The sequence below is a fragment of the Panulirus ornatus genome, chromosome 57, assembly GCF_036320965.1.
Source record: "Panulirus ornatus isolate Po-2019 chromosome 57, ASM3632096v1, whole genome shotgun sequence".
NCBI classification, from domain to species: Eukaryota; Metazoa; Arthropoda; class Malacostraca; order Decapoda; family Palinuridae; genus Panulirus; species Panulirus ornatus.
The window spans coordinates 3,333,842-3,359,336 of NC_092280.1; the positions used below are offsets into that span (position 1 = coordinate 3,333,842).

Here is a 25,495-nt window from a genome sequence, read left to right on the forward strand (position 1 = left end):
CTTTCACACACTTTACCAAACTCAGTCACCATATATATATATATATATATATATATATATATATATATATATATATATATATATATATCTTTTTCTTTCTTTTAAACTATTCGCCATTTCCCGCGTTAGCGAGGTAGCATTAAGAACAGAGGACTGGGCCTTTGAGGGAATACCCTCACCTGGCCCAATTCTCTGTTCCTTCTTTTGGAAAATTAAAAAAAAAACGAGAGGGGAGGATTTCCAGCCCCCCGCTCCCTCCCCTTTTAGTCGCCTTCTATGACACACAGGGAATACGTGGGAGGTATTCTTAATCCCCTATCCCCAGGGATAATGGAGATGAAAGTATGGAGTGAAAAATATTTTGAGTGCTTGGGGTGAAAGGCATGCACAGGATACAGTGAAATGGGGTGAGGTGTTATCCATTTCACGTTTGGAAATGATTAAGCATAAGATATATGCTCTATACATGTACATCAAACAAAATTCAAAAAGATAACATCTTAGCCTCTAGTTGCTGTGTGGGTTACAAAACACAACTGCATTACTTCTTAATCAATACAACAAAGTTGAACCATCATTAGTTCAGAAGCAATACCAATGTTTCAAATTTCAAAATAATAATGAACTATACTTCCAATATTAGACTATGTACAAAATATAATTTGGTTATATAATAAAAAAAAAAAAACCATCACTGCAAGAGGTGAAATAGAGGGCAAATGAGAGTTGGGGTGAGAGAGTATCATTAAATTTTAGGGAGAATAAAAAGACGTTCTGGAAGGAGGTAAATAAAGTGCGTAAAACAAGGGAACAAATGGAAACATCAGTGAAGGGGGTTAATGGGGAGGTGATAACAAGTAGTGATGTGAGGAGATGGAGTGAGAATTTTGAAGGTTTGTTCAATGTGTTTGATGATAGAGTGGCAGATATAGGGTGTTTTGGTCGAGGTGGTATGCAATATATATATATATATATATATATATATATATATATATATATATATATATATATATATATATATATATAAATTTTTTTTTGCTACCTCGCAAATGCGGGAGACAGCGACAAAGCAAAAAAAAAAAAAAAATATATATATATATATATATATATATATATATATATATATATATATATATTATATTATTATTTTTTTATTATACTTTGTCGCTGTCTCCCGCATTTGCGAGGTAGCGCAAGGAAACAGACGAAAGAAATGGCCCAACCCCCCCCATACACATGTATATACATACGTCCACACACGCAAATATACATACCTACACAGCTTTCCATGGTTTACCCCAGACGCTTCACATGCCTTGATTCAATCCACTGACAGCACGTCAACCCCGGTATACCATATCACTCCAATTCACTCTATTCTTTGCCCTCCTTTCACCCTCCTGCATGTTCAGGCCTCCGACACATATATCCTCTTGGTCAATCTTTCCGCACTCATTCTCTCCATGTGCCCAAACCACTTCAAAACACCCTCCTCTGCTCTCTCAACCACGCTCTTTTTATTTCCACACATCTCTCTTACCCTTACGTTACTCACTCGATCAAACCACCTCACACCACACATTGTCCTCAAACATCTCATTTCCAGCACATCCATCCTCCTGCGCACAACTCTATCCATAGCCCACGCCTCGCAACCATACAACATTGTTGGAACCACTATTCCTTCAAACATACCCATTTTTGCTTTCCGAGATAATGTTCTCGACTTCCACACATTCTTCAAGGCCCCCAGAATTTTCGCCCCCTCCCCAACCCTATGATCCACTTCCGCTTCCATGGTTCCATCCGCTGCCAGATCCACTCCCAGATATCTAAAACACTTCACTTCCTCCAGTTTTTCTCCATTCAAACTCACCTCCCAACTGACTTGACCCTCAACCCTACTGTACCTAATAACCTTGCTCTTATTCACATTTACTCTTAACTTTCTTTTTCCACACACTTTACCAAACTCAGTCACCAGCTTCTGCAGTTTCTCACATGAATCAGCCACCAGCGCTGTATCATCAGCGAACAACAACTGACTCACTTCCCAAGCTCTCTCATCCCCAACAGACTTCATACTTGCCCCTCTTTATATATATATATATATATATATATATATATATATATATATATATATATATATATATATATATTATACTTAATCGTTGTTTCTCATGTCAGCAAGGTAGCACCAGGAAACAGACAAAAGAATGGCCCATCCACTCAAATACACACATATATATATATACATATATATATACAGAGGATAGCCGTAGAGAGGAAATCCTCACTTCGCCCCCCTTCTCTGTTCCCTCTTCTGGAAAAGTAAAAACTGGAGAGGAGGATTTCCAGCCCACCACTCCCTCCCCCTTTAGTCGCCTTCTATGACGTGCATGGAATATGTGGGAAGTATTCTTTCTTCCCAGTTAATGTCGGTTTCCAGCAGGGGTGCATGATGTCCCTATGGTGGTTTAATATGTTTATGGATGGGATTGTTAGGGATGTGAATGCAAGAGTTTTGGAGAGAGGGACAAGTGTGCAGTGTGTTGTGGATGAAAGGGCTTGGGAAGTGAGTCAGTTGCTGTTCGCTGATGATACAGTGCTGGTGGCTGATTTGGAACAGAAACTGCAGAAGTTGGTGACTGAGTTTGGTAAAGTGTGTGAAAGAAGAAAGCTGAGAGTAAATGTGAACAAGAGCAAGGTAATGGGATTCAGTAGGGTTGAGGGACAAATAAATTGGGAGGTAAGTTTGAATGGAGAAAAACTGGAAGAAGTGAAGTGTTTTAGATATCTGGGAGTGGATTTAGCAGCAGATGGAACCATGGAAGTGGAAGTGAGTCACAGGGTGGGTGATGGGGTGAAGGTTCTGGGAGCATTGAAGAATGTGTGGAATGCAAGAACGTTATCTCGGAGAGCAAAAATGGGTATGTTTGAAGGAATAGTGGTTCCAACAATGTTATATGGTTGCAAGCCATGGGTTATAGATAGGTTGTGCTGAGGAGGGTGGATGTGTTGGAAATGAAATGAAATGGTGTGAGGTGGTTTAATCGAGTAAGAAATGAAAGGGTAAGAGAGATGTGTGGTAATAAAGAGAGTGTGGTTGAGAGATCAGAAGAGGGTGTGTTGAAATGGTTTGGTCACATAGAGAGAATGAGTGAGGAAAGATTGACAAAGAGGATATATGTGTCAGAGGTGGAGGGAATGAGAAGTGGGAGACCAAATTGAAGGAGGAAGGATGGAATGAAGAAGATTTTGAGTGATTAGGGCCTAAACGTACAGGAGGGTGAAAGGCGTGCAAGGAATAGAGTGAATTGGAAAGATGTGATATACCAGGGTGGATGTGCTGTCAGTGGATTGAACCAGGGCATGTGAAGTGTCTGAGGTAAGCCATGAAAAGTTTTGTGGGGCCTTGATGTGGAGGGGGAGCTGTGGTTTGGGTGCGTTACACATGACAGCTGGAGAGTGTGAACGAGTGTGGCCTTTGTTGTATTTTCCTGGCTCTGCGACGTGCGCATGGGGGGGTGCCATTTTTCATGTGCAGCGGAGTGGCGACGGGGGTGGATGGGGGCAGCGGGTGTGGATGTGTGCATGTGTATGTGTGTGTGTCTGTGTGTATATATGTATGTACATTGAGATGTATAGGTATGTATATGTGCGTGTGTGGGCGTTTGTGTGTATACATGTGTATATGGGTGGGTTGGGCCATTCTTTCCTCTGTTTCCTTGTGCTACCTCGCTGGCGTGGGAGACGGTGGCTAAGTATAATAAAAATAAATAAATATAAATAAATGCCTACATATGCGCCTATACCTATCAACATATACATACATAAATGAAAGTTCTGGGAGTGTTGAAAAATGTGTGGAAGTTGAGAACGTTATCTTGGAAAGCAAAAATGGGAATGTTTGAAGGAATAGTAGTTCCAACACTGTTACATGGTTGTGAGGCGTGGGCTATAGATAGAGTTGTGCGAAGGAGGGTGGATGAACTGGAAATGAGATGTTTAAGGACAATATGTGGTGTGAGGTGGTTTGATCAAGTAAGTAATGAAAGGGTAAGAGAGATGTGTGTTTATAAGAGTGTGGTTGAGAGAACAGAAGAGGGTGTTTTGAATTAGTTTGGTCACATGGAGAGAATGAGTGAGGAAAGATTGACAAAGAGGATATATGTATCTGACAAAGAGGATATATGTGTCAGAAGTGAAGGGAACGAAGAGAAGTGGGAAACCAAAATGGAGGTGGAAAGATGGAGTGAAAAAGATTTTGAGTGATCGGGGCCTGAACGTGCAGGAGAGTGAAAGGCATGCAAGGAATAGAGTGAACTGAAACAATGTGGTATACCGGGGTTGACGTGCTGTCAATGGATTGAACCACGGCATGTGAAGCATCTGGGGTAAACCATGGAAAGTTCTGTGGGGCCTGGATGTGGAAAGGGAGCTGTGGTTCCAGTGCATTATACATGAGAGCTAGAGACTGAGTGTGAAAGAATGTGGCCTTTGTTGTCTTTTCTAGCACTACCTCGTGCACATGCGGAGGAAGGGGGTTTTCATTTCATGTGTGGCAGGGTGGTGACAGGAATGAATAAGGGCATACAGTACGAATTATGTACATGTGTATATATGTATATGTCTGGGTGTGTATATATATATGTATATGTTGAGATGTATAGGTATGCATATTGTGTGTGTGGCTGTGTATGTATATGCATGTGTAAGTGGGTGGGTTGGGCCATTCTTTCATCTGTTTCCTTGCGCTACCTCACTAACGCGGGAGACAGCGACAAAGTATAATGAAAAAAAAATATATAAACATACACATACATAGACATATACATATATATACATGTACATGCTTATACTTGCTTGCCTTCATCCATTCCTGTCACTACCCCGCCCCACAGGGAAAAGCATCGATACCCTCGCTTCAGTGAGGTAGCACCAGGATAACAGACAAAAAGGCCATATTTGTTTACACTCAGTCTCTAGCTGTCATATGTAATGCACTGAAACCACAGCATTTCTAACACATCCACCCTCCTCTGTACAACCCTATCTATAACCCATGCCTCGCAACCATATAACATTGTTGGAACTACTGTTCCTTCAGACATACCCATTTTTGCTCTCCGAGATAACGTTCTCTCCTTCCACACATTCTTTGTCGCTCCCCGAACCTTTGCCCCCTTTTAATCATAATAGCGCAACGACAATTTCTATGAAAGACTCCTGGTGTGAACTAATCCCTTTATAAAGGCTCCTACGGCCCAAGATTGCACTACTTCCAGTAGCTGGGAGATATACACTCCTTTAGGGTGAGAAGTTCTTTCAGGTGACTGTATTCCAAATGATACAGCCTTTCCAAAGGTGACTGTTCACTCTTAATATAAAATCTGGCAGGTGGAGCATGGTAAACATTACAACAAGGAAGTGCCAGAAACAGAAAAAGAAATGGCCTTACTTGTTCACATCCATTTTCTGTCATGTGTAATCCAATGAAACAACTGCATCCTATTCAAAAACCAGGCTCCACAGACCTATCCATGGTTTCCCCTGACTGCTTCATATGCCCTGGTTCAGTCCACTGATAGCTCATCTCACTGTATACCACATCACTCAAACTCACTCTAACCTGTGCACACCTTGCACTCTCTTGAATGTTCAGGCCCTGAGAATTCAAAACCTTTTTGACTCCTTCCTCCTACCTATCTATCTATATCTCTGATGCCCGTTCACTCCAAGAACTCCCATCAAGGGGTGGCCAGGGCAAAAAAGTCTCCACTTATCCCTGTCCTTACACTCCTTCTTCCATCTCCAAATAAGTCCCCTCTTCATCCTTTTCCCCAATACTTCTGACATGTAACCCTTATGTCAACTTCTCCATATATCCAAACCATTTCAGCACCCCCTCTTCAGGTATCTAAATGATACTCATCTTATTAGCAAAACTCTGTCTTACCTTATCATTTATTAGTTGATAAACTCTCTTCAAACCGCATATTGTCCTTGAACTTTCCATCTCCGACACATAAACCTTCTTCCATACTTTTTCATCAAGGGCCCATGCCTCGCATCCATACTACATCACTGGGACTATTATACTATTAAAGATGCCCATCTTAGCACTCACATTCCCCAGTGTGCCCAGAACTTTTGCTTCCTCACCCATCCTATGGCTCACTTCAGCTCCCATAGTTCCACTCACTGCCAAGGTATCTAAAACACTTCACTTCCTCTAAGCTTTCTCAACTGAAACTCACACCCATTCCTGACTCTCTGCACTGCTAAACCAAACAACTTTGTATCAAGGGTGAAAAATACTTGTACTACCGTAACATCAAAAATAGCAATACTGTTGAGGAACTGTTTTGAGTCGTTGGTAAAAACACTGCTAGGCAATTCTGTATGAGACAGGGCTATTTTCTGAGTACTGAACTTTAACTAAGGCTATTAATGACTAAAACAGTGACTCCTTTACAATTACTGGGAATGAAAAGACCAAACCCAATTTGTTGGGAACTCTGAATTTGACCAAAAGAACATCAACAGGTGAAAGGGCAAGCACTTAACATATCTCATGTTAAACCATTCACACAAAACTTTTCCTGACCAAGTCCAGTTCAGTAAGTTTACTAAATCATAAGTTTAATTACTGAGATAAAATGATTATATGTCAGACCATTCAGAAGCTTGTAAGAAAAAAAATACTCTGAATCCTCCTTTTACATATACCTTTAAAGCTGAGATAAAAATAGTTGAGGGTATAATTGGTGCACACAGGGTGTTCAGTGTTGTAAATGGAAATGGTGAAGAGCTTGTGGATTTGTGTGCTGAAAAAGGACTGGTGATTGGGAATACCTGATTTAAAAAGAGAGATATACATAAGTATACATATGTGAGTAAGAGAGATGGTCAAAGGGCATTAATGGATTACATGTTAATTGGTAGGCATGCAAAAGAGAGACTTTTGGATGTTAATGTGCTGAGAGGGGCAGCTAGAGGGATGTCTGATCACTATCTTGTGGAGGCGAAGATAAAGATTTGTAGAGGCTTCCAGAAAAGAAGAGACAATATTGAGGAGAAGAGTGGTGAAAGTAAATGAGCTTTGAAAGGAGACTTGTGTGAGGAAGTACCAGGAGAGACTGAGGATAGAATGGCAAAAAAGGTGAGAGCAAATGATGTGAGGGGAGTGGTTGAGGAACGGGATGTATTTAGAGAAGCAGTGATGGCTTGCACAAAAGGTACATGTGGCATGAGAAAGGTGGGAGATGGGCAGATTAGAAAGGGCAGTGAGTGGGGGGATTAAGAAGTAAGGTTGTTTGTGAAAGAGAAAAGAGAGGCATTTGGACAAGGAGTGCAAATGACTGGGAGATGTATAAAAGAAAGTAGCAGGTCAATAGAAAGGTGCAAGAGTTGCAAAAGAGGGCAAATGAGAATTTGGGTTGAACACTCACCTTTATCCCTTTTGCCTTTGTACAATGACACTTTGCATGAATTCCACCAATCCTCAGGCACTTTACAATGACCCATACATACACTGAATATCCTTACCTACCAACCAACAACATAGTCAACCCATTTTTTAATACATTCCACTGCAATACCATCCAAACCCACAAACTGCCTTGCCGGCTTTCATCTTCCGCAAAGCTTTCACTACCTCTTCTTTGTTTATCAAACCATTCTTCCTGACTCTCTCAATTTGCACACCTCCCCGACCAAAACACCCTATATCTGCCACTCTATCATCAAACACATTCAACAAACCTTCAAAATGTTCACTCCATCTCCTTCTCACCTCATCGCTACTTGTTATTACCTCTCCACCTGCCCCCTTCATCACTGTTCCCATTTGTTCTCTTGTCTTACACACATTATTTATCTCCTTCCAAAACATCTTTTTATTCTCCCAAAATTCTGATGATACTCTCACCCAACTCTCATTTGCCCTCTTTTTCAACCCTTGCACCTTCCTTTTGACCAACTGCTGCTTTCTTTTATATATCTCCCAGTCATTTGCATTCCTTCCTTGTAGGTATCATTCAAATGCCTCTCTTTTCTCTTTCACTAACAGCATTACTTCTTCATCCCTTCACTCACTACCCTTTCTAATCTGCCCACCTCCCACCTTTCTCATGCCACATGCATATTTTGCACATGCCATCACTGCTTCCCTATATACATCCCATTCCTCACCCACTACCCTCACGTCATTTGCTCTCACCTTTTGCCATTCTACACTCAATCTCTCCTGGTACTTCCTCACACAAGTCTCCTTTCCAAGCTCACTTACTCACACCACTCCCTTCTCCCCAACATTCTTTCTTCTTTTTTGAAAACCTCTACAAATCTTCACCTTTGCCTCCACAAGATAGTGATCAGACATCCCTCTAGCTGCCCCTCTCAGCACACCCAAAAGTCTCTTTCTTACACGCCTATCAATTAACACATAATCCAATAACGCCCTTTGACCATCTCTCCTCTTCACACAAGTATACTTATGTATATCTCTTTTTAAAACAGTTATTCCCAATCACCAGTCTTTTTTCAGCACAAATCCACAAGCTCTTCACCATTCCCATTCACAACACTAAATACCCCATGTACACAAATTATACCCTTAAATTCCACATTACTGATCTTCACATTTAAATCACCCAACACTAATACAGTCTCATGCATCAGAGCTGCAGACACATTCACTCAGCTGTTCCCAAAACACTTGCCTCTCATGATCTTTCTTCTACTGACCAGGTGCGTAAGCACCAATAATCACCCTTCTCTCTCCATCCACTTTCAGTATTCCCCACATCAATCTAGAATTTACTTTCTTACAATTTGTCACACACTCCCACAACTCCTGCTTCTGCAGTATTGCTACTCCTTCCTTAGTTCTTGCCCTCTCACCAACCCCTGACTTTACTCTAAAGACTTTTTCAAACCATTCTTACCCTTTACCCTTGAGCCTCATATAACTCAGAGCCAGAACATCCAGGTTTCTTTCCTCAAACATACTACCTATCTCTCCTTTCTTCTCATCTTTGTGACACCCACACACATTCAGACACCTCAATCTGGGCCTTTGAGGAGGATGAGCACTCCTTGCTTGACTCCTTCTGTTTCCTGTTTTAGAAATTGAAATACAAGGAGGGGAGGGTTTTAAGCTCCCTGCTCCCACCCCCTTTAGTACCTTCTACAACATGCATAACCAGGTTCAAAAGAACTTAGATTTCACAATGTCTACTGTAAACACACATAAAATACATCACACAGATTATATCAAATACATCAGCATCATGATACAAAGAAAATTAGAGTGGGCAATCAGCTCAAATATTAAAAAAAAAATTCATATCATCCTTACCTGCATCTTAGGAAAACCAATGCCAACAAGAAAGTTAGAGAGCCAATTGACTAAAACAGCAATGGACATGGCAGCTGGACGTGGGCCCTGGGAGAAGAGCTCAGCTGTAATCATCCAAGGTATACTGCCGGGACCCACAGAGAAGAAAATGACAAAGCAGAGGGTGCTTATCACAGAGATGAAAGTCATCCATGACATCATTTCCTGTAAAACGAAATGATAAGATTAAGTATCACAAAAATTACCTGTCACTATAGTAATTTAAAGATATCCAGTGTAAATACTGCACATCAAACGTGGCTTTAGTGTTACTGTGGTCAAAAATAAAATGAAATCTTTGTCTTTAAAATATCTTAATTTGGTGACTGCAGGATCAAGGGTCATCAGCAGTCTTCCATAAAATCTTACACTTCAAACACTATTTTCAACTGTAAGCTATATGCCATTCTACCATAATACAAAAGGGCAGCCCATGCAATATCTCCTTCATGCAATGTACCTTGCTCTAACCATTTCTCTGTGTATCTCTTATACACACATTCCCTTACATCTTAAAAATCAATCCTTCACTTCATATTCAAATCTCATTTAGTAATGTATCTTTCATACCCTTATTCCACATTTTGTCCACTTTTTCATTCCACTAAAAGATATTACAGATATGCTTACCCTTTATACACTGGGAGGCATTTTAAAGTGATCATGCAGGGAGCACCATAAAATCATCACACTGAGTGCTAATGTTTGTGGTCTTTTTTTAAACTGCCTGATAATATATCTGTATGAATGCTAGGTGTTGCCTTACTCATATCCCATATGTAGGCAGCTGGGTGGTGACTCAGAGATGCCTCAAGCAGAGACAATGGAAGAAGATTCAATTCTTTCTCCTTCAGTCCTCAAAGGTATCAATATATCAAAGGGCTAAGTATTTCATAATTTGATTTTGTACACTGGTAGAGTACTTATCCAAGCAAAACAAATATATATATATAACATGTTCCAGTAGCTCCCCTGAACTTTTTGTAGAAGAGTCAAAGTTTGTGTATGAGGAGAAATTTTCATCAGCACATTCAGATGTACTAGTAATCTGAATTTCCCCTTTTCATTTTCTTCTACTTTCTTTATGCTAATACATTTCATTTCTTTAGTGTCTGTATTAATACAAATCATTTTGAATATCTGTTTTGCATGAATATATATTCCCAGGAATACATATTCAAAGACCTTTCTGGGAGAGTCATTTCATACATTTTCCTTTATTTACTTAAGTAAATTCTAATTAATTGTCTGCCTACTATTCTTTTATCATACAGAATGAATGACTAGAAAAAATGTATATTTGCCAGAAAAAGTAAATGAAAAGGCTATATTTGTTTTGTAAATACTCTATACTCCTTCTATCTCCTAGCAAATCCAGGAGGACCTGTGATAATATGCTATTTATCCATTTATTTACTTTCCCCAAAGTCTTGGTGTGACTTCAACATCTATTACATATATCTGCATATAATTCATTTTTTTAGATATCTGGGACAGGATCTGGCAGTGGATGGAACCATGGAAGCGGAAGTGGATCATAGGGTGGGGGAGGGGGCGAAAATCCTGGGAGCCTTGAAGAATGTGTGGAAGTCGAGAACATTATCTCGGAAAGCAAAAATGGGTATGTTTGAAGGAATAGTGGTTCCAACAATGTTGTATGGTTGCGAGGCGTGGGCTATGGATAGAGTTGTGCGCAGGAGGATGGATGTGCTGGAAATGAGATGTTTAAGGACAATGTGTGGTGTGAGGTGGTTTGATCGAGTAAGTAACGTAAGGGTAAGAGAGATGTGTGGAAATAAAAAGAGCGTGGTTGAGAGAGCAGAAGAGGGTGTTTTGAAATGGTTTGGGCACATAGAGAGAATGAGTGAGGAAAGATTGACCAAGAGGATATATGTGTCAGAGGTGGAGGGAACGAGGAGAAGTGGGAGACCAAATTGGAGGTGGAAAGATGGAGTGAAAAAGATTTTGTGTGATCGGGTCCTGAACATGCAGGAGGGTGAAAGGAGGGCAAGGAATAGAGTGAATTGGATTGATGTGGTATACCGGGGTTGACGTGCTGTCAGTGGATTAAAACAGGGCATGTGAAGCGTCTGGGGTAAACCATGGAAAGCTGTGTAGGTATGTATATTTGCGTGTGTGGACGTATGTATATACATGTGTATGGGGGTGGGTTGGGCCATTTCTTTTGTCTGTTTCCTTGCGCTACCTCACAAACGCGGGAGACAGCGACAAAGCAAAAAAAAAATATCCCTGCCAGCTGATCTCCTACATCTAGTTTTGTCTACTGTGCTGCACCTAAATCATCAATCTCAAAAATGTGACTGTTTTCTGTTTCAATTTTCCCCTTTTATCTTCACTTTAAATTTCAGCGAGTTCATTCTTACAGTATCTACACTCCATGGGCCAACAGGGGCTGAAGATGGTCCAGCAGTGAGTGGATACTGTACTCCATCCTCCAATATTCTAATGGCTACTGTCCCATATACTCAAAAATAATCAATTAGCTCATTATGTGGCATAACATAAGTTTCAGGTGTTCCCATTTCTTAATACTGTCATCATCTATCTTCCTGCCAAAACCTCAAGTGTGAAATCTAAAAGAGCAGTAGCTTCATCCCGCTATGCAATTTGATTTTTGGTGTTGCTGTTGCAACACCCTATAGTGATTGAACATCAGCTAAAGCATCAAGTACAAGGTAAGTTATCCCATCCTCTCCTGGGGCTGTATTCTTAGACTTTTTAATTTTTTTTTTCCTTTTTTTTTTTTTTTTACTAATTGCCATTTCCCGCATTAGCGAGGTAGCGTTAAGAACAGAGGATGAGGACTGGGCCTTTGAGGGAATATCCTCACCTGGCCCCCATCTCTGTTTCTTCTTTTGGAAAAAAAAAAAAAAAGGAGAGGGGAGGATTTCCCAGCCTCCCGCTCCCTTCCCTTTTAGTCGCCTTCTACGACACGCAGGGAATACGTGGGAAGTATTCTTTCTCCCCTATCCCCTGGGATAATATATATATATATATATACATATATATAATACAACGTGACTAAATGACGTACTGAGCTTTGAATCAGGCCACACATCTTGGACCTATGACCCCGCCACCACACACTGGACCCCCGTGCAACCTGGGCACCATCTACCTACCACCCTCCCGTATATCACAACGGAGCCATAATTCTTACCTATTTCTATTCCATCCACCGCGTCACCCTGCTCTCAGGTACGTACGCAATCGGAATTCAAAAGGCTGTCGCGCGCATCCAACACTCGTGACTCGAATTCAACAGTGATTGTCATGAATCCTTGCCAGATTTTTTAATGGCTCTTATTAAATCCCTCACACTGATCTCAAAAGGTCCATCTGACATATTCTATAATGAAATTTCAGTCACTCCTAAGTGCTTCAAAAAAAGTTTGTTCTCTTTTAACATTACCTGGTCAGAAATCAACCCTACATTATAATATGACCTGAATTTTTTCCTTTAATTCTTATCATTTTTCTTCATATTTCATATCTTATCAGATAATTTATGAGAGGGTTAGGGAAAATAATTTGGTAAACAGAGAAGAGGTAGTAAAAGCTTTGCGGATGATGAGAGCCGGCAAGGCAGCAGGTTTGGATGGTATTGCACTTGAATTTATTAAAAAAGGGGGTGACTGTATTGTTGACTGGTTAGTAAGGTTATTTAGTGTATGTATGATTCATGGTGAGGCACCTGAGGATTGGTGGAATGCTTGCATAGTGCCATTGTACAAAGGCAAAGGGGATAAGAGTGAGTGCTCAAATTACAGAGGTATAAGTTTGTTGAGTATTCCTGGTAAATTATATGGGAGGGTACTGATTGAGAGGGTGAAGGCATGTACAGAGCATCAGATTGGGGAGGAGCAATGTGGTTCCAGAAGTGGTAGAGGATGTGTGGATCAGGTGTTTGCTTTGAAGAATGTATGTGAGAAATACTTAGAAAAGCAAATGGATTTGTATGTAGCATTTATGGATCTGGAGAAAGCATATGATAGAGTTGATAGAGATGCTCTGTGGAAGGTACTAAGAATATATGGTGTGGGAGGCAAGTTGTTAGAAGCAGTGAAAAGTTTTTATTGAGGATGTAAGGCATGTGTACGTGTAGGAAGAGAGGAAAGTGATTGGTTCTCAGTGAATGTAGGTTTGCGGCAGGGGTGTGTGATGTCTCCATGGTTGTTTAATTTGTTTATGGATGGGGTTGTTAGGGAGGTGAATGCAAGAGTTTTGGAAAGAGGGGCAAGTATGAAGTCTGTTGGGGATGAAAGAGCTTGGGAAGTGAGTCAGTTGTTGTTCGCTGATGATACAGCGCTGGTGGCTGAGTCATGTGAGAAACTGCAGAAGCTGGTGACTGAGTTTGGTAAAGTGTGTGAAAGAAGAAAGTTAAGAGTAAATGTGAATAAGAGCAAGGTTATTAGGTACAGTAGGGTTGAGGGTCAAGTCAATTGGGAGGTAAGTTTGAATGGAGAAAAACTGGAGGAAGTAAAGTGTTTTAGATATCTGGGAGTGGATCTGGCAGTGGATGGAACCATGGAAGCGGAAGTGAATCATAGGGTGGGGGAGGGGGTGAAAATCCTGGGAGCCTTGAAGAATGTGTGGAAGTCGAGAACATTATCTCGGAAAGGAAAAATGGCAATGTTTGAAGGAATAGTGGTTCCAACAATGTTGTATGGTTGTGAGGTATGGGCTATGGATAGAGTTGTGCGCAGGAGGGTGGATGTGCTGGAAATGAGATGTTTCAGGACAATATGTGGTGTGAGGTGGTTTGATCGAGTAAGTAATGTAAGGGTAAGAAAGATGTGTGGAAATAAAAAGAGCGTGATTAAGAGAGCAGAAGAGGATGTTTTGAAATGGTTTGGACACATGGAGAGAATGAGTGAGGAAAGACTGACCAAGAGGATATATGTGTCGGAGGTGGAGGGAACGAGAAATGGGAGACCAAATTGGAGGTGGAAAGATGAAGTGAAAAAGATTTTGAGTGATCGGGGCCTGAACATTCAGTAGGATGAAAGGCCGGCAAGGAATAGAGTGAACTGGATCAATGTGGTATACCGGGGTTGACGTACTGTCAATGGATTGAATCACGGCATGTGAAGCGTCTGGGGTAAACCATGGAAAGTTGTGTGGGGCCTGGATGTGGAAAGGGAGCTGTGGTTTCGGGCATTATTGCATGACAGCTAGAGACTGAGTGTGAACGAATGGGGCCTTTGTTGTCTTTTCCTAGCGCTACCTCGCACACATGAGGGGGGGAGGGGGATGTTATTCCATGTGTGGAGAGGTGGCAATGGGAATGAATAAAGGCAGACAGTGTGAATTGTGTGCATGTGTATATATGTATGTGTCTGTGTGTGTATATATATATGTGTACATTGAGATGTATAGGTATGTATATTTGCGTGTGTGGACGTGTATGTATATACATGTGTATGGGGGTGGGTTGGGCCATTTCTTTCGTCTGTTTCCTTGTGCTACCTCGCAAACGCGGGAGACAGCGACAAAGCAAAATAATAATAATAACAATTATACTTTCAATAAATTCTTCCCATGAGTCACTTCTAACCTGTGGAATCGTGCTATCCAGAAATCTCTTCATCTCTTAAGTTTATGTAAATCCATAGGGTCCTTACCATTTCTACATTCTTTAACCAAATGATGAAGGATAAACAATGGCCTATTTCATTTGCAAATTGCAGTAACACATTCTTTGGTTCAAATTACTTCTTACAATCTAAACTGCACAGAGTCCGAGATAAATGTTGTGAATCTTCTTAACAAGAACATAATGAAAGATTCAAACTTATTAATCATACACTCTTAATATAGCCAGTGACTTTGTCACTATTCTCCAACATGATAATATCCTTTCTCTGTGCATTCTTGAAATGAATTCAGTCTTGTAGGTCTTACAAATCTCTATGCATTACAGTCACTAATCAAATGATACATATTCTCAGTATAAAGTACAATTTCCCCACCATTATCACAAACAAGATCTAGTCTTCCTCTCATTCTACGAGCTGTCAAGTTATCTCCCACTACTCTCACCATGTCATTATCAGACATTAACATTCTGATTAGATCTTTACTTGCACTACCGCAAGAATCACCATGTTGCACCTTGATGTGCATTAAAACCACATAAATATGAGCTTATCCCTATCATCTTTATATGTCATAAACTCAGGCAGCTCAAAAACAAAAACAGGTGCGAATAAAAGTTATGTAAACTTCAATTCAAGACTGCCAATACAGACTGCAACCTTCCAGCATTCAACCTCTTCTCCTAAGTACACTGCATCATGCAATTACTTATTTGTGCTGTATGGGGAGGGAGTTTTACACTCATTGGCCCCATCTCTTGAACACTCTCTACTATCATACAACCTCTTGAATTTATGTATGCTGTCTGCATTGACGATGTCCTCAGTCAATTTCTTCCAATCATCCACTACTCACAGGTGGTGATATTTCTTTACACCCTATTCACATGTTTCTTACTTAATTTCATGCCAAGTTTTCTGGTTCCTCTGTCCATACACCTCTCAAAATACTATCCTCTGTCAATCTCTGAAAAATCAAAAGTAGTGATCAGGTAGGTAAATTTTAAGCTCCAACCTTTCCCTGTAGCTTAGTTCTCTTAATTCTGGTACCATCTTTGTTGCCCTCCTCTGGACCTTCTATATGGGTTCTGTAAGCCTCTTTAAATGATCAAACTTGAGATGCATATTCTAGCTTTGGCCTTATGTAAGATATGAATAGCTTGCTAAATATTTTTCTATTCCTATACTTGAAAGTGATTCTGATATTCACCAGCAGACAGTTTGTGCTCCTCAGCTATTTTTCCAATATGAGACTTGGGCAACATGTTCCTATGTTTCTATGTTGCCCTTGATTTGAGTAATTATATCATGCTGGTTATCCTCTCTACACAGGTTGTGTGATACGTCTTAATCTTAAAAATACAGTTAACACATTTGGTTTCCTGCATAAGCATTACATGTACTGTTCTCTCAGGTAAACTAAGCAAAAACAACACCTTTATCCTAGTCCTACTAACATCCCATATAACAGCTCTTAAAGTCCATTACCAACAATAACAAAAGTATTGCCCCAATTTAAAGTCCATTACCAACAACAGCAAAAATATTACCCTGATTTAATGTTAAAAGGCTCGTTGTTTAATAACATCGTCATAATTATCTACTTGTACAAACAGAGGGCTGTGGTATCATATCATTATGAACCATCTGGGTACCCATGATCCCAGCAAACTTTGGTATATCCCTATCCTTCAATGCTATAAGGCTATAGAAAAGTCTCCCCATTGTTTCATGGCACAAATCTCTTTGGGTTTTTACTTTTTCCAATCTGGTCTCCAGAGGTCTATCTCACTCATCTATGTGCATTTCCAGTTCTTCAAATTGTATTTACAGTTTTTCAAAATGCACACGTGTTTGTACCAGACTGCATTTGGGAAATGTGTGTAATGTCAGTTCCAACTTACTTAACTGACTAGTAATCACAGACTTCTTCAATTACAACTCACCACACACTGTTCTTTTGTTTTGCTTGAGATATTTCCCCAGTAATGCAAAGTCTGAATCGTTAGGTATAACTAAATTCATAGCATGATCAACCTGGTCAATGATTTATATGCAAGACTGTTGTTAGTGAATGAGTATATGCAAGACTGTTGTTAGAGAATGAGTAAAGATGCTCATCAAGACCTACTGGGTCACACTAGATACCAAGAACTGTAAGTTCCTCCACAACTGAGACACATGGAAGGAACCCTTTACCCTTGGTTAATCTTCTGTATGCTGACAGCTGAGTCATGGCATCCACTGACAAAACCATGGCAGGTGTTGGAATTGAAGTGCCAAGCCCAGAGCCATTTAACAATGATGATTCCCCCAAAAGTTGGTTCCCTGATGAAGCATTCCACCTTGCACAGAAAACTGTTAGGAACTGAAAACCTATCCAGTAACTGTCTCCCCCGGAGAGCGATAATTCCAATCTTCTCATTACCAAGAACCACATTTCTCTTGGCCTAGGTGAAAGATGTATTTTCCTCTATTAGTTACAGGAGGTAAATTGAAAGTCATAATAATGACCTTTGTCTTCATCACATTGTCTGTGGTGTAATGGGTTTTGGCACCAACCATGATACATGCATCACCTTCCTAGGGTCATGTCGACATGGATTCAAATCCTGAGCAGGGCAGTCAGTATGCAGTTCACCCAGCTGATCTTGTGTGGGTGCCCACCATGCATTACCAATGATGCAATAGCTGGATCCTTCATGACTGCAATAACTGTCTCACGAGTAATCCTAGGTTGAAGCATAGGATTCTTTCATCACTTACAGAGGCAGCATTTCAAGTCCCCCTTTCAACTGGATGCATGTGTTTGGGGAAGCGTAGCTTGTGCCATTCAAATTGAGGGGAAGGGACTTCCATTCCATCAGTACCCATGGGCTGCCAGTGACACCCTCAACAACTATGAGCTGCATGGATTCTTGGACCTTTTTCTCATTTTATGCAAGACTTGTAACTCCCAGTTGGTTATCATCTCTTCCTGTTTAACACAAAGATCATCCATCTCAGGAATAGGTCATCCTCTTTTGACAGGATCCAGATGAATAGTGAAGAGTATAAGCATCCACTGAGGTTGAGGAGCCATATTGTTATGGTGGTGCCCTGATACATCTGGTTTCCACAGAAGGCAAAGTAACTGGTAAACCCATATATAGCCACTATGTGATTTCTAGAACAGGCAGGTACAAACCCTAACAGATCACTGGTAACTAATCATATGAAACAACATTACAATGCAAACTATTGCATAAAGATTCTACAACATTGTAATGAAAACCGTTCTGTATCACCACCTGCTGAGAGAGGAGGACTGCTGAAACTGCATACACATATCCTTCAGTGATAAACTATGGCCACATGAGTATGTTAAGATTTGGATAGGGTATTAGGAGTGAATGGCTTAACCCTGAAATGATGGCCAACGGTGAGTCACATGCTCTTCAAGAACAGCAGCCAATAACAACTGACGTGCTAACTTTTCCCACCTCTGTTCAGATACCCATATGGCTTATCATACCATTTATAGCCTACAGAGGTTTTTTCATCACTATGAAGGCACAAGAAAATTCTACTATCCTCAGTGTCCTTAGAAACACTGTTGTAAGTGCATAGTCATTTACCTGATTGTTGTGGGAACAGTACCCCCACAGAAAATAAGCAGATTGTTGGGTTATCTATGTTATCAAGAGAAAGACTTATGTATCAGTTGGTTGGGAAAGTGAAGATTACCATGATAAATATGAAGAAATAAGTGGCTCAATGGGTGATTTTTGTGGAAATACAAAAGGAGGGAGAGAAGGCTGCAAAGGAGGCACCTCTACTGAACTTGAACTATAGAAGATATTATGAAACAACAGTGCCTAATTTTCTCTTTCTGTAATTCTGGGATTAAGGAAGACTTTGGTATCAGATTATAGGTAAAGTCAGAATATTTCCAAAGAAAATTTCTAATATATTCCCCACTTATGAGTAATATATCTGTTTACAAGCATATCAATGTTATCCACCAGCAACACTTTCTGTTTAGGAAATAAGAGTATGCATGAAATTAGAGCTACGTGTTCAGTATAAAGAAACAAATCCTTCAATATACTCTCCACACTTATCAGCTAAACTTTTACACCTTAAACACAAGTGTGAAATGTGCAATATTTCTTAATATATCAATCTTGTTTACTATCAATGGTATGCTTGTGTATGAAATTAGAGTACAATTGGATTACAAGTTTAAAAGATGCAAAGGAATGTTATTTCCATGTCTTCCTGTGTTATCAAGAACAGTTGAAAACTTCATTTGCACCCCATGCATGCATTCATTTATCAGTGGAGCAACACAACACAAACATTTTTGCATTTTCTGTTATCTCTAAGTGCTAATAAATAATTTCATAGATTTTTCCTTTCACTCCAGTGGAATTTCTGAACTATGCATACCATCTAATGGTTAAACAGGCTTGGTCACTTAGTCAACTCATAAATGGTGCACTGTTGCAAGCTTATCTTACCATTATATCAGGAAAATTCTTCATTTTCTGTCTTAGCTTATCATGTTCAATATACATGTACACAGGTCTTGAGTAAGGAAACTTCAACTATCCACTAAAACTAATAGTATAAAATGTAGACAGGAGAGATAGCTCAGTATATGAGAAGAGATATAAAAATCGAGTACTGGTGCATAAAATTCTGACTGTATCATCCTGATTTTAATACAAACATCTGATAACAGACTAAAAACATGATAGAGTGATACTTTAAAGCTTTGTCTTCTATATTTCTTTATCTATCAGAAAAAACAAAAACATTCAAGAAAAATTATACTATTAGTAAAACAGAAATCCACCTGAACTAACTCAAATTAATGCATATGAACCTGTGTTTGGCATAAAAATGAAAATTTGCAAATAGAATAAATGCATCAAATTATAAAATTGATAATGAGGCATGGATTTGACAAGCAATATCATCTGAGCATCAGTATAAAATATCAAGATTCTTATCTAATCCCATCAAAAGTACCACCACATACCTTGATGAGAAGGCTTATGGTGATAAAAATGGAGAAGATGAACATGCCACCAAGGCCATAGAGATGAAGTGTGCGTCGTCCAGCACGGTCCATGAGTGGGATTGATACCAATGTCATTATAACCATAACTGATCCAACTCCAAGAGTTGCATACTTAGACTGCCACTCCTCAAGGCCCGCAGCAGTGAACAGTGAAGTGGAGTAATACAGCACCTGGAGTATTATGAATTGAACTACATGTAATAAATTGAACTATGGTTATGTGCAAGAATAAAGAAAACATGAATAAATCCAGGAAAAAGTTAAAAATATCTAGATAATACTCAAGAGAAAATATATATATATATATATATATATATATATATATATATATATATATATATATATATATATATATATATATATATATATATATATATATGTGTGTATATATATATATATATATATATATATATATATATATATATATATATATATATATATATATATATATATACATATATATATATATATATATATATATATATATATATATATATATATATATATATATATATATATATACACACATATATATATATATATATATATATATATATATATATATATATATATATATATATATATATATATATATATATATATATGAGGATCATTTCAAATGATCCATATGAAATGGCTTTCATAAAAAAGGATATCCATGATAAACAGTAGTAATGACTTTTAATGAATCTCATAAGTTTCTTTCTCTTAATCAAAGTAGTAGTGACATATTGGTTACGAGAGGGACAGTGAGTATATATGAATCTCAGGGGTGGTACTTTTTACAATTTTGTGATACATTACAAACTGAATCAAACTTATTTGAATATATTCAAATATTTATCTGTTTTCCCAGTATAATCAATTACTTTAAAAATATTATCTTATGAAATTAGGGTAAATCATCAAAAGATGCACACAATACACTTCTCAAACAAGAAGCATTTAGGCCTTTATGTTGAAACTGTTCAAAAACAAATATAATTAACATTCCAGAGGTGAATAAAAATCAAAAACAAAATCTGAATGCAATATACAGTCACATACATTAAGGGAATTGGCTATCAAACACTTAATTCAATGTCAAACATTGGGAAAATTCATGCCCCATTACTGACAACTGAGGAAAATGGCAGTGTAGACATTAGCAAATTTAAAAAATCAAACTTTCTAAGATCTTTACTGTTATCTAAATACATCAGAATTGATTTATCTCTTGCACATGATCAGCCTCGCATGATATGCTGTTGAAATGAAAGAGCCTGGCAAAATGAGGATAAGACAGTTGTTCTGTACTTCATTTCAAGCACTCTAAGACAAGAAGCATTCTGGCATGGCTCCACCAATAAAGCTAGCAATTCTTCAGCTAGAATAAGCATACAGTGAAAAGTATGTAAATGTATAAGACCCAACCTAACCTTGTGATCTTTAGGCATTTAATCTTAGAGCAAAGTCTTAAATGAGAAGAATACTGTCTAAATCATGTGTCACATGGTACTGGAAATATAAACTTGCAATTTTCATTTGTTGAATAATAATGTTCCAAACCTTTTTGCATTACTTAACAGTACTCTTCATAAGATAAAAGTCAGAGATTTGAAACATATGAGAACTTTCAAGTATTTTAGCCCAATTTGTATAGCAGTTGACTTCACATCCAGGAATAACTGTAAAAATAAAATTATCAACACAGTACCTAGCACATGGAAATAAAAAATAATCAAGAATGAAGGTTAAAATTATTATTTACAGAACTCTCTCCATAAATTGAATGAAACAAAAATCCTAAGCGGATTTCATTTTCAACTTAATAGATTTTGCTAGTCTACCATACAAAACTGTAACTTTGCTTTTATTATTATCATCATCATTCTTATCAATATCATCATTATAACTATTATCATTACCATTATTATTATTACTTTTTGATGAGTGGTGTTGCCTTCTCCTTATTTTCTTGCCAGGTTCTTCAATTCTTTTGGACTTGATGAAAAATTATATTGTTACATCCTTATCAGCTGGAGCTTTACATCAGCAAGATTGCAATTTTCTTTTAATTTACACAAGAACAAATGATAACTGATGCTAATGAGAAATACATCCCTCTCTTCTTTCCTTCACATATGGATGTATAATTCAGTCGCCATAAAAAATCATCTAATCAAAGATACAGTAACTATTTATCTCAATTAAAAATGAGGAACACCAGCACCCCATCAAGACCTATTAATGAAAAATTTCTTGTTGAGCAACCTTAATGTTTATGACCGTACTTTATAATGAAAATGTATATAAGGAAAAAGTAATTCCCTTATCAATTATGGATAAAATATTTGCCTCCAATTGATATACTTTCAAAAAAATCATTTACCAAAAATGCAATGCTTCACTTATACAAAACAAGAAAGATGCTGCAGAAAACTGTATCAGAAGATTTAAGTTACAGATGGAGTTCTGAAATCAAGAGCTAAAAGTGCAGCATACTGACTGCAATTTAGAAAATGTATAATGCATCAGAACACAAAAAAAAAAATAAAGAGTTAACAGGATGTGTGTGTTTCTTGCTATACACTGCTCTGACTGATCAAGGTAATATGCATTTTGTGAGGAGTGATGCTGTGCATAATCACTCAAGCACTGCAATCTATTCCATCATACTGTTCACTGAGCATTGATAAGAAACTGGCCAAATGTTTCTGATTTGGTGGTAAGTAATCTAGTGAAAACATTTGCAGTATCAAAATATTTTTAAAACAACTATGAAACATACAAGTTACTAATGGCATGTGCTAGGCAAAACAAACAAACAAACAAACAAACAAACAAACACACTAATACATATACACACACACACACACACACACGCACACACACACTAGATACAGTACAGTACCACACATGCTTTGACAATAGTGTGTATGGCAAGTGTATAATATTAAGTTGGTTACTATGAATGGACATTCAGATAAACAGTATGTTTACTGGGAACTTCTAAATCCCTCCCAAGTTCACGGGATTCTCTTGATCTGATTCTGATATATTTCAAGGCTTGAATTCAGGTTCAATCAAGGACATAATGTTATAAGCTGCCCCAGTTTTGTGAAATGAAACTCAAATCACTCTATCCTAAAATATATGAAGTATAAAAGATATTCTAACTAATAATTTTTTTGGGGGGTAAATTACTACCATTTTCATTAAATCATTTCCATCAATAATCAAATTGTGTAAAAATATATGCATAATCTATTCAAAAACACCAAATTGCAAGTAAATATATAAATTGGAAAGATAACGTAAAAGAGCCACATATCAATTTGATGCTTTACAGTTACTTATCAAGATGAAAAGCAAGACATTAAGGCAGTCATTAATCATCTTTAAAACTTGGCGCCTCTTCATTAGTTTTCATCTAATCACCAACGTGAAAATACTATAGGAACTGTCTTCTTTTTTATAGTAACTGAGAGGGCACGGGAGAATATGCCCTAATCAAAGGCCATTGAGGATGAAGGAAGTAATGTGAAAAAGACAAAGAAATCAATCAGGGTTCTGCAGGTTTCTAGAGACCTGAAACTTTAAGACAGAAAGAGTACAGGAAAAGAGAAAGGTGGAAGAGAATTCCACAACTTAACTGTTAAAGGGAAATGGCAGGTAATGTATCATAATGGTCAATCCTTGAGTGGCTAGTCTCCACACAAACACTGTGGGAAGCAGCAACTATATGCATGCCCTGGGTCCAAGCCTTTGAGGGAAGTAACCCACTAACAGCTCATGAGAACAGTGGCTAAAATAATACATGTAGAAAAGAGCTGAAGGGAGCAGATACCAGAAAAATTAAAGAGGTGGAAGGCTTTTGATTCTATTCTGGTTAATAAAGAATGGAAAAAGCGCCACCATTACAACACCAGCAATGTTTTGCAAGCAGACTTTGTAATATTTAATACAAGAGGTTTCCAGAACACAGTAGAAAATATGGTTACACCCAATGTGTTCATATTATTAAAGGGTTGAATTATGGTGTTTTGAAACTGAACAGAGAGAAATCGATGACACTTTAAGAGATACTAGGAGATCCTGTGTTTTAGCACTATTGAATTTAACTTAGTTACTGCTTCCCCATTCTGAGATGTTTCACAGGTACAAACTGAGACAAAAAATATATTCGGTCCAAAAGAAGAAAATGAATGGAGGAGGAGGGAAGGGAAAGTGAGCTAAAGTATGTATAATAATTATGTATACATAATCATGGTTAGAAGTAGAAGGGTGAAGATTATCTGCTGACAGAAGAAAGAGAGTAAGTGATAGGAACACCACTGTTAATAGGATAAGATGGGAAAGTTGCTCCATCAACAACTACTGCTATGGAATGACCTAAAGAAACTGCATTAGAGAACAGAGGCAGAAAAAACAAAGGAAATGAGTTTTGAGAGTAATGACTTATGCCCTATCCTATCAAATGCTTTGGAGTCGTCAACATTTACCACAAATGTTTCATCAAAATCCCTCAGAAAGGAGGACCAAAGGTGAGTTGAATAGGAGAGAAAACTACCAATAGACTATATATTCTGTATACACCTGAAAATAAACTCCTAATGTAACCTTCTTCTGCTAATGTATAAATGATAAATATTCGATTTCATGAGTGTTCATGAACCCTATTAATGTATTCTATATGTTAATGGGACACCACCTCCTCCCAGTATGGCCTATGCAGCCAATCCCACCTCCCTGTCACAACACACTTTACAGTCCAATAAAAAAGCAGTATAATTACATCTAATCACTCAATTGAGAGCTACATTTCTTGGTTTTTCACTTAAAAACCGTCTATGAAAAGCCTTAAAGGTTTTAATAACAATGCACTTCAAACACCTGCTATTCATTCATTTGTGCACAGCTGCTTGCACCTAGCAGATAGTATGGATCATTTCAGCATGAGGTGATGATAACCTGCAGTCATATGTACAAATATGAACTTTTAACCTCAAACACCCTACAACGTGGGAGACAGAGATCAAGTATTATGAAATAATAATAAAAATAATGTATCTATATATTTATTTTTCATACTTAATCACTGTCTTCCACATCAGCAAGGTAGTGCAAGGAAACAGATGAAGAATGACCCAACCGACCCACGTACACACACACACACAAACACACGCATATATATGCGTGGAAGTCAAGAATGTTATCTGGGAAAGCAAAAATGGGTATGTTTGAGGGAATAGTAGTTCCAACAATGTTATTTGGTTGCAAGGCATGGGCGATAGGTAGAGTTGTGCGGAGGAGGGTGGATGTGCTGGAAATGAGATGTTTGAGGACAATATGTGGTGTGAGGTGGTTTGATCGAGTAAGTAATGAAAGGGTAAGAGAGATGTGTGGTAATAAAAAGAGTGTGGT

At 38.3% G+C, this 25,495-nt stretch overlaps 1 protein-coding gene across 24 annotated transcripts in view; it reads right to left on the reverse strand.

Moving 5' to 3' along the window:
• Glut1 (Glucose transporter 1) overlaps window positions 1-25,495 on the reverse strand; it is a 904,849-nt gene that overhangs the window by 174,045 nt on the left and 705,309 nt on the right. For all 24 annotated transcript variants that reach the window (XR_011716794.1, XM_071694280.1, XM_071694283.1 and 21 more), the window contains 2 exons: window positions 20,048-20,260; window positions 9,365-9,568 (listed from right to left, as the gene is read on the reverse strand). Coding sequence is in view for 23 of the 24 variants with exons in the window: in XM_071694280.1 (XP_071550381.1) it covers window positions 9,365-9,568; window positions 20,048-20,260 (417 nt within the window). In the remaining variant the exon portion in view is untranslated. The remainder of the gene's footprint in view (window positions 1-9,364; window positions 9,569-20,047; window positions 20,261-25,495) is intronic.